This window comes from Podarcis erhardii, assembly GCF_964252035.2.
Source record: "Podarcis erhardii genome assembly, chromosome: 8".
NCBI lineage: Eukaryota > Metazoa > Chordata > Lepidosauria > Squamata > Lacertidae > Podarcis > Podarcis erhardii.
Window position 1 is genome coordinate 85,341,467 of NC_138499.1, and position 13,711 is coordinate 85,355,177.

General features: G+C 43.6%; 1 protein-coding gene across 2 annotated transcripts in view; it reads right to left on the minus strand.

Annotated features, from left to right (window-relative positions):
* The window catches only part of NSUN2 (NOP2/Sun RNA methyltransferase 2), a 35,937-nt gene that overhangs the window by 18,638 nt on the left and 3,588 nt on the right, over positions 1 to 13,711 (minus strand). For both annotated transcript variants that reach the window (XM_081872673.1, XM_081872674.1), the window contains exons 3-8: positions 10,071 to 10,175; positions 7,657 to 7,762; positions 6,919 to 6,990; positions 5,927 to 6,011; positions 3,928 to 4,120; positions 1,748 to 1,822 (exon numbers count right to left, since the gene is read on the minus strand). In XM_081872673.1, coding sequence (XP_081728799.1) covers positions 1,748 to 1,822; positions 3,928 to 4,120; positions 5,927 to 6,011; positions 6,919 to 6,990; positions 7,657 to 7,762; positions 10,071 to 10,175 — 636 coding nt within the window. The remainder of the gene's footprint in view (positions 1 to 1,747; positions 1,823 to 3,927; positions 4,121 to 5,926; positions 6,012 to 6,918; positions 6,991 to 7,656; positions 7,763 to 10,070; positions 10,176 to 13,711) is intronic.

Sequence of the window (13,711 nt, forward strand, 5' to 3'; positions counted from 1 at the left end):
TCAACCTAGCAGTTTGAAAGCACCCCCGGGTGCAAGTAGATAAATAGGGACCGCTTACCAGCGGGAAGGTAAACGGCGTTCCGTGTGCTGCGCTGGCTCACCAGATGCAGCTTGTCACGCTGGCCACGTGACCCGGAAGTGTCTGCGGACAGCGCTGGCTCCCGGCCTATAGAGTGAGATGAGCGCACAACCCTAGAGTCTGGCAAGACTGGCCCGCACGGGCAGGGGTACCTTTACCTTTTACTCCTTGACCATAGCGTGACAGTATACCTATTATTATTATTTACTCTGTATTTGTTTAGCCATTAAGATGCCACAAGACATGTTGTTTTTTCCTGCAAATGGGAACATGGTCAATCCTCCTCACACGTCAACACGCTGGCATTCTTGGAATATCTGATTAGTCAATAGATAAGTGCTGACCAATCCCTTTCTTACAAGCTATTCTTGGAAATGTACTGAACACACTGAACTACAATCTGAAATGCCATGCAAAGGTGCAAATGTGCTAACCCAGATAAACAACAAAGGAGCAGACTGCAAGACCATTACTCTCTACAATCCTTTTTTATAACTGGTATGGACATACGTAAGTCAGTATGCTATATTCTAAAATGTATGATCAGCCCCGGAAGAATTAATGCCTGGTTGGCCAAAGCTGCCTTCTTAGTGTCAAGGGTTTGGTTGGGAAAGCAGCAGAGAATATAAATGGGGGAATGTAAGACTATGAATCTGGAATGTGTCCAGATTAAAGCATCTAAAGTATTACCAATGGCGCAGTATTTGTTAATGAGTTTATATTGTTCTCACATCTGTTATTCTTTTCTCCATTTTGCAACATTTACAAAATCAGTTGTCAAATATCAAACTTTGAAAACAAAGTTGAAGGAAAAACAGCTTGCTTTTATATATTTTAGTGGTATTCAACCAATTTTTACCCCGAGTAAAGGTAAAGGGACCCCTGACTATTAGGTCCAGTCGTGGCCGACTCTGGGGTTGCGGCGCTCATCTCACTTTACTGGCCAAGGGAGCCGGCGTACAGCTTCCGGGTCATGTGGCCAGCATGACTAAGCCGCTTCTGGCGAACCAGAGCAGCGCACAGAAACGCCGTTTACCTTCCCGCTGGAGCGGTACCTACTTGCACTTTGATGTGCTTTCAAACTGCTAGGTTGGCAGGAGCAGGGACCAAGCAACGGGAACTCACCCCGTTGTGGGGATCCAAACTGCCAACCTTCTGATCGGCAAGTCCTAGGCTCTGTGGTTTAACCCACAGCGCCACCTGGGTCCCTTACCCAGAGTAGACCCACTGAAATTGACAGGCATGACTAAGTTAGGTCTACTCTGAGGAAAACTTAGTTGAATACTACCTCTGGGTTTATACATTTATCTTACTCATTCACACCAAGTTATTCTGAATTATTTAGTCACTGGCCTCTGTTTTGCATACCATAGTTATTACATCATTATGATAAAACCCTCACTAAGTAAGGGCCCTGACATCTAGGCATTTCAAGCAAAGAGTTTGCTCCTGTGCCCCACTAGGAATAAAACCTATATGCTTGCGATGTGTGTGAACCAATTTTTATCTTTACAGTAAACTAGCTTCAAATACCTTGGAGGGTGGGGAGATTAAAATACAAGGAAATTAATATATTTTGGGGAAATGCAAAGTTATTACTTGTAATCTTATTTTTATTCCACTGAAGTTCAAAAAGGATGTGATATTAGAAATAAAATTGTTTCTTACCCATGTAGATGCAAGCTGTTTTGAGTAGTCCACTTTTTCCACACATCAATGTTTTTTCTCATGGTACCATCTCCACTGCAAGAGACATTCACACATGAATTCCAATGAAACCAGTAAGCTACATTCTGAGTCAGTAACACACCTCGTGTGTTTTGAAAATCAGAAATCATTGACTATTCTTATTTATTAATCGCTTTCTAAAACACTGTCTCAAGGCAATTTACACATAAGGTACCATATTTTTTGCTCTATAAGACTCACTTTTTCCCTCCTAAAAGGGGGAAATGTGTGTGCGTCTTATGGAACGAATGCAGGCTGCGCAGCTATCCCAGAAGCCAGAACAGCAAGAGGGATTGCTGCTTTCACTGCGCAGCGATCCCTCTTGCTGTTCTGGCTTCTGAGATTCAGAATATATTTTTTTTCTTGTTTTCCTCCACCAAAAACTAGGTGCGTCTTGTGGTCCGGTGCATCTTATAGAGCGAAAAATATAGTAATTATAAACAGAAAAAACCAGAAAAACAACTAACTAAAACTAAATCAAAACTAAACTAAAACAGTAACAAGTGGGTGGTCGTGGTAAAGAACATTTATCTACCTAGGAAAGTTTATTGGAGCAAATATGTCTTCAGTTGTTTCTGGAAAGTGCAGATAGAGGGGCTGATGGTATTTTTACAGGAATACTATTCCACAAAATAGAGGCACACTTAAAAGCTCTGCTCTGAGCTACTATAGAGGAGGCTTCTGAGAGCTTTGGAACTTGCTGGAGAAACTGTCCCACAGATGGCAGCTGTCTACTGGGTATAGAAGGGTTCAGGCAGTCTCTTAAACAACCTGATATTGAACTGTATAAAGGTAAAGGTAAAGGTACCCCTGCCCGTACGGGCCAGTCTTGACAGACTCTGGGGTTGTGCGCCCATCTCACTTAAGAGGCCAGGGGCCAGCGCTGTCCGGAGACACTTCCAGGTCACGTGGCCAGCGTGACAAAGCTGCATCTGGCGAGCCAGAGCCGCACACGGAAACGCTGTTTACCTTCCCGCTGGTAAGCGGTCCCTATTTATCTACTTGCACCCGGAGGTGCTTTCGAACTGCTAGGTTGGCAGGCGCTGGGACCGAGCAGCGGGAGCGCACCCCGCCGCAGGGATTCGAACCGCCGACCTTTCGATCGGCAAGTCCTAGGCGCTGAGGCTTTAACCCACAGCGCCACCTGCGTCATTGAACTGTATAGGGATGGATATATTAATACAAACACTCTGAACTCGGCCTTCAGCCATGAGGTTACCAATGCATGAACTATTGTGGTCAGGCTGTAATTTCTCTTGAAGCACAAGGTGTGAAACTGATGATATCAACCACTAGGTTCTATCAGCACCAGAAAATCAACAGACTAGATTTGGCAAAAAGCGATGCACACTTTTGTAATCTATTCTTTCAGTTACTCCTTTCCCTGTTTGTTTGTTTGTTTGTTTGTTTGTTTGTTTGTTTGTTTGTTTTTAAGCACAGCTGTTGTTAGTAAGACATTGGTTCGGTTTTTGAGATCTTGCTATTTCAAAGCAGATGCATACTTCAAAGAAAAAAAGAACAGGGTGCAAAAGACAAACATGACACTGATAAAAGGCACAACTAAAAATAATATTAAGGCTGAGAAAACTTTACTATGCTTTAATTTTAGAAACTTGTGAATTATTTTGTATTCCACACTTCTTCCAATGAGCACAAAGTGGCATGCATGAGCACTTTTGCTTGCCACATTTAGTAGCAATCTTGGGATATACAGTGGCACCTCGGGTTAAGTACTTAATTCGTTCCGGAGGTCCGTTCTTGACCTGAAACTGTTCTTAACCTGAAGCACCACTTTAGCTAATGGGGCCTCCTGCTGCTGCCGCGCCGCCGGAGCCCGATTTCTGTTCTCATCCTGAAGCAAAGTTCTTAACCTGAAGCACTATTTCTGGGTTAGCGGAGTCTGTATGGAACCCGAGGTACCACTGTAATAATTTGGCCAAGGTTACCCACAGAGCTTTAACAGTGCAAGAGATTTGAACTCCGGTCTCTCAGATACAAACCCTATCTCCCTATACAAAACATCACACCCTGCTTATCTTGATGTGATATAAAGGGCACACTAGTATTTAAAAGTCATAAGCACTACAACACTAGCAACATTAAAGATAAATATAGCATACCTGCAAGGGACATCACATAATATCCTATCGTAAAAGAGGACCTCCTTCTTTCCATTAGTGGTGATCTGTAAATTAGGGATGCTGGAAGCATCATGATTCACAACCATGATGCAAGGGCTGTTTAACCTCTTTGCTTGATGAACCAGTAAATAGCAGCGCTTGTTGTCAACATCATTTGCAATTACAAATCCCTCTAAAGGGAAAAAAAATGAACTCTTTAGGTTAAAGGTGGAATTTTGGAGGGAGGCAAGCAAATGATTTTTTTCTGCAGTTTATTAGACCAGGTGCTCAAAAGAATATTAAGAAAACGTTATAAGCAAAAGCATAATTTATGAGAAATGTTTTTAGAATAACCATCAATATAAAGTACAAGAGATGTTCAATGGATGTTAACATTTTGTAGGACATATGTCTGATCTAATAAGCACATGATGTGATAGTTAAGTTACGTTTTGAGCATTATTTTAAGTTATATAAAAAGAGAAGCCTGTTATAGATTTGTTTTTAAGTGGTTTTAATAAAACAAGAAAAGCATTCTAAGAAATTATCAGTTATGAAACCACTAAGTAGCTTTGCCCACAAAAAATAACTCTGATGAGGTCAGGGCAAGGAGGAAGGAATTCTGTAGTGAGAGAGATAAGAGAAAAGAATGGGAAATTAGTTATGTCAACGCATAAGGTGTCTGACACACTAGTGGCACTACAGGTACAGGAAGAGAAGATGAAGACGGATTGATGACAAAAACAGGATGGATCTGGGAAAGCAGAGGGACAGGAAGAGGCCAACACAAAATGATGAAACGCAACTAGCAAAAACAAAAGAAGAGGAAGTCCATTTTTGATCTAGACAAAGAACCCCAACAGGGAACAGGTGCTTCTTGGGTGATAGCTTAAAGGTTCCAGTGTGGCCAAGTAACAGAAATAATACAGTGGTGCCTCGCAAGACGAAATTAATCCGTTCCATGAGGCTCTTCGTATAGCGGTTTTTTCGTCTTGCGAAGCAAGCCCATTGACAGCTTAGCGGATTAGCGCTATTAGCGGTTTAGCGGCTTTTAGCGGATCAGCTGATAAGCAGCTTAGGGCTTAGGAAAAGGGGGGGGGAAGGGGAAAAAACCCCGCAGGAACTCGCAAGACATTTTCGTCTTGCGAAGCAAGCCCATAGGGAAATTCGTTTTGCGAAGCGCCGCCAAAACGGAAAACCCTTTCGTCTAGCGGGTTTTCCGTCTTGCGAGGCATTCGTCTTGCGGGGCACCACTGTACACAAATACATATACCTCGATACTAACAAAATGTGTGACAAAGGGGTGCTTCCACTGAGGAAGGTGAAATGGTGGAATCCACAGGTAAGATCCAACTGCTAACAGCAACCATATTGAGGTTCCAGAACCAGGTCCCTATCCTATGCAGGGCCAATACTGTTTGGCACCATGTGGCATTAAGCCCTCTCCCATTCTGAATCTTTCTGGCAAACCTTCAAAAACATTACAGTGGTGCCTCGCAAGACGAAATTAATCCGTTCCGTGAGGCTCTTCGTATAGCTGTTTTTTCGTCTTGCGAAGCAAGCCCATTGACAGCTTAGCGGATTAGCGCTATTAGCGGTTTAGCAGCTTTTAGCGGATCAGCTGATAAGCGGCTTATCAGCGGATCAGCTGATAAGCAGCTTAACGGCTTAGGAAAAGGGGGAAAAAGGGGAAAAAACCCGCAGGAACTCGCAAGACATTTCGTCTTGCGAAGCAAGCCCATAAGGAAATTCGTTTTACGAAGCACCTCCAAAACGGAAAACCCTTTCGTCTAGCGGGTTTTCCGTCTTGCGGGGCACCACTGTACTTGAACATCCACCTCTTTCTTGGATTGAATTGCATATTACATGTGAGCAAACTGGGCACTAATGGCCATAATCCAATGCTAACCCTGAAAGGTACAGCCTTGACTGTAAATGAATTTTGCTTCTCAACAAAAAATGGGGCAGGGATCTCTATATACCACTCCGTCTCACTTACCTGGAAAAGGAACATTCATGTCTGCGTGAAGCATTTCAATAAGCTGGGCAGTTTTGGACCCTGGGGCAGCACACAGGTCTAGAATCTACCAAGAGCAAAACAAAACACAAATAAAAGATCTCATTAATATACGTACAAAAAATTATATTACATATAGGCATCTCCCCACTTACACACGTTCAACTCATGTGCAACCGCAAAGCACTGGGAAATGGTTAAATAAATCTATTTAAATTGCAAAAATGGCACAAAAAGAGTGTTGAAACGGCTAGCAATCCCAGGAGCCTTTGCAACTGCAATCCCAGAAGCCTTTGGATTGACCTTTGAGGTCTGTGGATAGTTGGAGTTTGAGAAAGGAGGCTTGGAGGGCGCGATTATGGTGGTTTGGTGGATTCTGGCTTTTTAGATAGTGTTCCCCAATGTACGCGATTTCACGTATACTTTACACGCAGTACCCGGGAAAGTAACTCTCACAGCTGAATTATATGCAGAGAAGTAGTTACTTTAGTCTTTTGGGGCAAAGTCTACAGAATTCTTCATTTCAGTAAGACGATTCTAAGCCCTCCATAATACTACAAACATTCCAGTTAAAACTGGGAGATCTAATTAAGACCAGTCCGTAGCAACAGAACAGAAGTACATCAATAAGGAATGCATTAATTCAAGTATGTGTTGAAATACCTTTCCAGCTAACTTCATAATCCCTTTCATTCTGAATGTATGCAATTGAAAAAGAATGAAGCAATAAAAGGATAAAACAATTAAGTCACTCGTGCAACTGGCCACTGCCCTGATGCGCAACTGAGTGACCAACTGCCCCTTTTAAGCAACAGAAATGTGTCTTATTGATACCCTGAAGCCAGGTTTCAACAAAGCTACTCCCCAGGGTGAATCTGTAATATAAATTTATAATACAAAGAAAAGGATATTAAATGTACTGTGTCAGCTACTTTTAACAAGGCTTCAAGATCCACTAGCAATGCAAGGCCTACCTTATGATGAGACTGGACATCAAGGAGCAGGGGAGGAATCATACTGACAGCTTCTTGACGACTAATGTTCCCCTAGAAAAATAAAATAAAAATTTGTAATCAGTGGCAACTCCAATTTCATGTTTTGAATATTTTAGATGCAGAAAATGTATATATGAAACCCTAACGTAAGTTTTATTATTCTAAGCTTATCTGATTTTGTTCCTAATAAACTATTAATGGGAGAATTTCATTAACATATTGTCAGAAGTCACGTTCATGTGCAACTTACTACAGTGGTGCCCCGCAAGACGAACGCCTCGCAAGACGGAAAACCCGCTAGACGAAAGGGTTTTCCATTTTGGAGGCGCTTCGCAAAACGAATTTCCCTATGGGCTTGCTTCGCAAGATGAAAATGTCTTGCGAGTTCCTGCGGGGGTTTTTCCCTTTTCCCCCTTTTCCTAAGCCCTAAGCCGCTTATCAGCGGATCCGCTAAAAGCCGCTAAACCGCTAATAGCGCTAATCCGCTAAGCTGTCAATGGGCTTGCTTCGCAAGACGAAAAAACCCTATACGAAGAGCCTCACGGAACGGATTAATTTTGTCTTGCAAGGCACCACTGTATTCACTGTGACACAGCAATCTCTAGTTCCCCAAGGGACATGTCAATGGCAAGACAGGGAGTAACAATTCTTTGATGCAAAAGGTCACAGTAAGACACAAAATGAATTAAAACAACAGCAACTTAGGAACATACTTACACATTCTGTTTCACTAACAAGAAAATGATGGAATTTTTCTAGTTGTGGGGATTTTCGCAGGACCTTTCTGCTTAGGTTTGTATGCCACGCCAATTCTTCTGGATACCTAATGAAATATAGTTTTTATAAGAACTATCACCGGCATATTTGAAATGAAATAATGGAACATGCCATTCCATTTATATATATATAAATGTTATTTTTTTGATAAACAAAATAAACTATAGAACATAAAGAAGCAGTATTGCAGCAGGTTGACAACATGGACATTATCACTGAACCTATTCCAAAACACTACAAAATTACCCATTCTGGAAATCTGTTCATATCTCTGATATGTTAGGATATCATATACCTTTGGAACCTAAAATATTTCTGCTTGGTTATCTAAAATATGTAATTTTTGAAGATGATTAAGAAATAATGTTCAACCTACTAACTGCTGCTAAGATTAGAATAGCTAAAAATTGGGGGGAAAGTATCTCCTACAACATCTGAATGGATTGAGAAATTTGGTCCATACTAAGTATGATTACGCTAACTTATTATAAAAGAATACATATAAACCAGTCTAACAGGTTTATGCAATTGCATTTTTAACTATACAGTGGTGCCTCGCAAGACGAAATTAATTCATTCCGCAAGTTTTTTCTTCTTGCGAGTTTTTCGTCTTGCGAAGCACAGATTCTGTTTTAAAGCAAGGGAAGGGGCAGCGGGGAGAATCGCTTCTCCCCGCCGCCCCTTGCTTCAAAAGAGGTCCGGGGACAGCGGGGAAGACGTGCTGCGCTTCCCCGCTATCTCCGGAGCTTGTGGGGCAAGCTTCGTTTTGCGAAGCAAGCCCATAGGGAAATGCGTCTTGCGAAGCGGCTAAGAAAACGAAAAACTCCTTCGTCTAGCGAGTTTTTCGTCTTCCAAGGCATTCGTCTTGCGGGGTACCACTGTATTTGCACAAATTTAATTTGTGTATGAAGCATGTAGAAACTGGATAATACTAGACATATTAAGGTTACTCAATTAGGTAAATTAAGCATGCTACACACAAAAACACATTGATGTCAGCAATGGACTTTAAAAGGGAACAAAGGCAGGATATTCTCAAGCCCTGATATATGTGTTTTAGCTACTTTATCTTTTAGTATGTATATTTTAGTCCTAGAAGCAATATTTATGGTCTGCACACTCTTTCAAAGCATTTGCACTTACCCAGCTATTTAAAGATAGAGACTTAGAACTAGGGATGGACAGAACGGTCTTGTTCCAATTTGTGTCCACAAGCAGACTAGTGGACAAATTCTGTCAAATGTCTGTTTGGATTTTCTTAGGCAAAGTGCTAAAAACACATCCACACCTTTTAAAGGTTTCAAAAAGTTATAAAGCAGTTATGAGGTGGCCCAAGGGATTTCCTGACTTTTTTCTTTTTGAAAACAACTCCTAGATCTGATACTGCAATAGGCGGGGGGGGGGGAATGGCTGCCCCCCACTAGGTACGTGAGGGTATCTATCACTCTTTGTACAGTGGTGCCCCGCAAGACGAATGCCGCGCAAGACGAAAAACGCACAAGACGAATGAGTTTTCCGTTTTTTGAGTCGTTCTGCAAGACGAATTTCCCTAAGGGCTTGCTTGCGAGTTTGTTTCCTTTTTCTTAACGCCGCTAAGCCGTTAATAGCCGCTAAGCCGTTAATAGCCGCTAAGCCGCTAATAGCCGTGCTTCGCAAGACGAAAAAACCGCAAAACGAAGAGACTCGCGGAACGGATTAATTTCGTCTTGCGAGGCACCACTGTACCTTTACTCTGGAATGGGTGACATACCATACCGTTACTTCCAGGAGCTTTTTAGTCAAATTTGATTAATATAGAAAGCACTGTGTTTTCTAGAAAAATGTCCTGTGCTTTCTTAGACCACACTGCAAAAAGAAAAACATAAGCTGGAGCAAATCATTCTTAGAAAGGTTCATAGGCAAGCAATCTGATCTCCTGTCTACATTAAGATCCAAGCACGATCCATTGGATGTTGGCCAGGGAGGTTTGCTGCTAACTGTGGAGTGAACCAAAATCCTCCACCATCCCAACTTGGATCCTGAGAAGCCCATCTGCAAATGAAGGGCTCCTCTTGTACGTAGAACAGACTCCAATTCACCAGATGTTCACACTGTTAGAAGCGGAGAGGCTATTTTCACCCATTCCCCTCCCCCTGCAGCCACTTCTCAATGGTATTTCATGCATGTATTTATGGGTCCAAACTGTATTTATTTAGAATCATCTTTAAAAAGATCACACTGCAACTAATAAGTTGAGAATACCACATAGCAGGGGAGAAATGGCTAATAATACCTTCCAAGTCAGTGTAGACAATTACACAGCAAAGGCAGGAATATGCTAAATATTTTAATGGCCATCCTACAGGTAGTCTTACCAGCTTAATGGCTGAGGCATTTCAATTTTCTGACCGTCTACCACCTGGTTTTCTAATTCCTTGAAATATTTATTCTTCAAACAATGGAGAATTTCTTTAGCATGGCTACAAAATGAAAAACAACATTAGAACCGTAAAGAAAACAGTACAACCTATTATTTCACTGTAACTACTTTTTAAAATCTCAATAAAAACCTAATTCTAACTACTACCATAGTTACAGGATTTTTGGAATGGACTCATTTTCTTGAAAAGTACATTTTACATGACCAAGCACTCTAGAGGCTGTTCGAAATTTACCGTATTTTTCGCCCCATAGGACACACTTTTTCCCCTCCAAAAATGAAGGGGAAATGTGTGTGCGTCCTATGGGGCGAATGCAGGCTTTCGCTGAAGCCTGGAGAGCGAGAGGCATCGGTGCGCACCAACCCCTCTCGCTCTCCAGGCTTCAGGAAGCTATCCGCAAGCCTTGCAAGCTCGGCGGGAGTTCCTGCGGGCTCACAAGGCTTGCGGGCAGCAGCCTGCAGCCCCGGCGAGTGTCCACAAGCCTTGCGCGCCCGGTGGGAGGTCCTGCCGGGCGCGCGAGGCTTGGGGCGGCAGCCTGCAGCCTGAAGCACGCGGAGCCCTCCGGAGGGCTCCCTGTGCTTCGGGCGAGTGTCCACAAGCCTTGCGCGCCCGGTGGGAGGTCCCGCCGGGCGCGCGAGGCTTGGGGCGGCAGCCTGCAGCCTGAAGCACGTGGAGCCCTCTGGAGGGTGCCCCGTGCTTCGGGCAGGTGTGCGCAAGGCTTGGGGCGGCAGCCGCGGCTGGGGGGGGGGATAAATTTTTTTTATTCATTTCCCCCCCCCCAAAAAAAAAACCGCAAGCTCCGGGGACAGCTGGGAGGCGCAGCACGTCTTCCCGTTGTCCCCAGACCTGGTCTGCAGGTGGGCGGCAGGGAGAAGAGCGCTTCTCCCCGCTGCCAGCCCCGCAAGCTCCGGGGACAGCTGGGAGGCGCAGCGCGTCTTCCCACTGTCCCCGGACCTGGTCTGAAGGCGGGCGGCGGGGAGAAGAGCGCTTCTCCCCGCTGCCGGCCCCACAAGCGCCTGGGGGGGGGGGGAATAAATTTTTTTTCCTTTATTTCCCCCCAAAAAAACTTGGTGCGTCCTATGGGCCGGTGCGTCCTATGTGGCGAAAAATACGGTAATCAGTACGTCAATTTACTACGAGGTACCGCCAACCTAGCAGTTCGAAAGCACGAGGTGCAAGTAGATAAATAGGTACCGCTCCAGCGGGAAGGTAAACGGCGTTTCCGTGCGCTGCTCTGGTTCACCAGAAGTGGCTTAGTCATGCTGGCCACATGACCCGGAAGCTGTACACCGGCTCCCTTGGCCAGTAAAGTGAGATGAGTGCCGCAACCCCAGAGTCATCTGCGACTGGACCTCACGGTCAGGGGTCCCTTTACCTTTACCAACTGCAAGGGACATCACATAATATAACAAGGCTTTCTCCATATTCCCACAGAAGTCTTGAGTCTCTTTTACAGCCAGAATAGAGAAAACCAAATAGTAACTAATCAATTGTCCTCTCCATGAAGTAGCTTCTGTGCCACTGTTTATAAGAAGCAAGATGAATAATAGTACTTTATGAAGTATTTTATAAGCTGTTTAATTCTTATAAAGGGGGGGTAGATAAGTGTTATTGTCAGATCTGTTAGAAAAGTGGGCTCTATACAAACCCCCCCCCCCAAGCTGAGAGCCTGCTATTAGATCTTTCCCACCCCTCAGGTGAGATAAAAGGAAAAGTGGCATGAATCTTTTATCAGAGGTTGTATTGTTCCTTGCATGTCTGTATTTGTCCAGGTTTGCCTGGGTCTCATGATAGGGACATGTCAGTGTTGTTGACTAAGGATGAACAATTGCATTAAGGAAATACTTTTAGTATTTGGAGAAAGGAATTAAGAGTGTGCCAGAATATTAAATTTGATCTAATATTAAATTAGAATCTCTGTGTTCGATGCAAGTTGTGTCGATCATGTACAAGTGTGCTTGAGTGGAACTGAATGGACCAGGTGCGCAGCCTGGGAGTCATTTTGGACTCACAGCTGTCCATGGAGGCACAGGTCAAATCTGTATCCAGGGCAGCTGTCTACCAGCTCCATCTGGTACGTAGGCTGAGACCCTATCTGCCTGCAGACTGTCTCGCCAGAGTGGTGCATGCTCTGGTTATCTCCCGCTTGGACTACTGCAATGCGCTCTATGTGGGGCTACCTTTGAAGGTGACCCGGAAACTACAACTAATCCAGAATGCGGCAGCTAGACTGGTGACTGGGAGCGGCTGCCAAGACCATATAACACCGGTCTTGAAAGACCTACATTGGCTCCCAGTACGTTTCCGAGCACAATTCAAAGTGTTGGTGCTGACCTTTAAAGCCCTAAACGGCCTCGGTCCAGTATATCTGAAGGAGCGTCTCCTCCCCCATCGTTCTGCCCGGACACTGAGGTCCAGCACCGAGGGCCTTCTGGCGGTTCCCTCACTGCGAGAGGCCAAGTTACAGGGAACCAGGCAGAGGGCCTTCTCGGTAGTGGCGCCCGCCCTATGGAACGCCCTCCCACGAGATGTCAAAGCGATAAACAACTACCTGACATTCAGAAGACATCTGAAGGCAGCCCTGTTCAGGGAAATTTTTAATATGTGACATTTAGTGTATTTTTCATCTTTGTTGGAAGCCGCTGGGGAAACCCAGGCAGATGGGCGGGGTACAAATAATAAATAATTATTATTATTATTATTATTATTATTATTATTATTATTATTATTAATGGTGTGCATTTTTAACTGTTGTTAGATTAAGCTGTGCTTGTTGCTCTACAATTGGGGCTGGAAATTTAATTGGATCAATTTGTTTAATGGTATGATTGGGGGAAATGAGCTGGTTTTCTTTTGCCTAACTATTCATTTTATTGTATGTTAAAAAGGTGGAATTCACACTTTTTAGTTGATATTCATTTCTAATGTTTAACCCTGATGTGGCATATGATTATCCAGAGAGGCCTTGGGCCGGATTAATTCAGCCTCTGTTCTGGGCTGCTTGTGTGAGCTCTTTAATGAACAAGCCTGTCATATTAAGCAACACACATTTTTAGCATAGCCTGCCCATACCCTGGATAATACAAGTTACACAGGTAGTTTGGCATTACTTCAGAAAACTGCCCGGTGAAACAAGTTCTGCAGATTTTTGAAGAAGTACAAAATACTTGCTTTTGGCAAGCACCAACAGTGCAAGGATATAAAGTCTATGGCTTTTGAGATGTAGGGGTCCAACTCCCTTTGCTCCCAGCCAGCACAGCATAATGGCCAAGAGATTTGTAGTCCAATGTGGACTTTATCCCTGTAATAACACAACAACAAAAAATAAATGCATACACCACAGGCTTTGGTTTGATTCAGCAGGGCTCTTACGTTCCATTTCCATCAGCTAACCGCAACTTTTAAGATTTTGCACACCGTTGTTGTAGAAATTTATCAGTGGGCAAAAAATAATTGTGTTTAATTTCATAAGAAGCTTCAATGGTGAAGGAACCAGGAACACAGTCCTCCCTTACCACAGGGCTTCCTTCTTTATTAAGAAAACTTATGTCAGTTGCATTCTCCACTTCAAATCT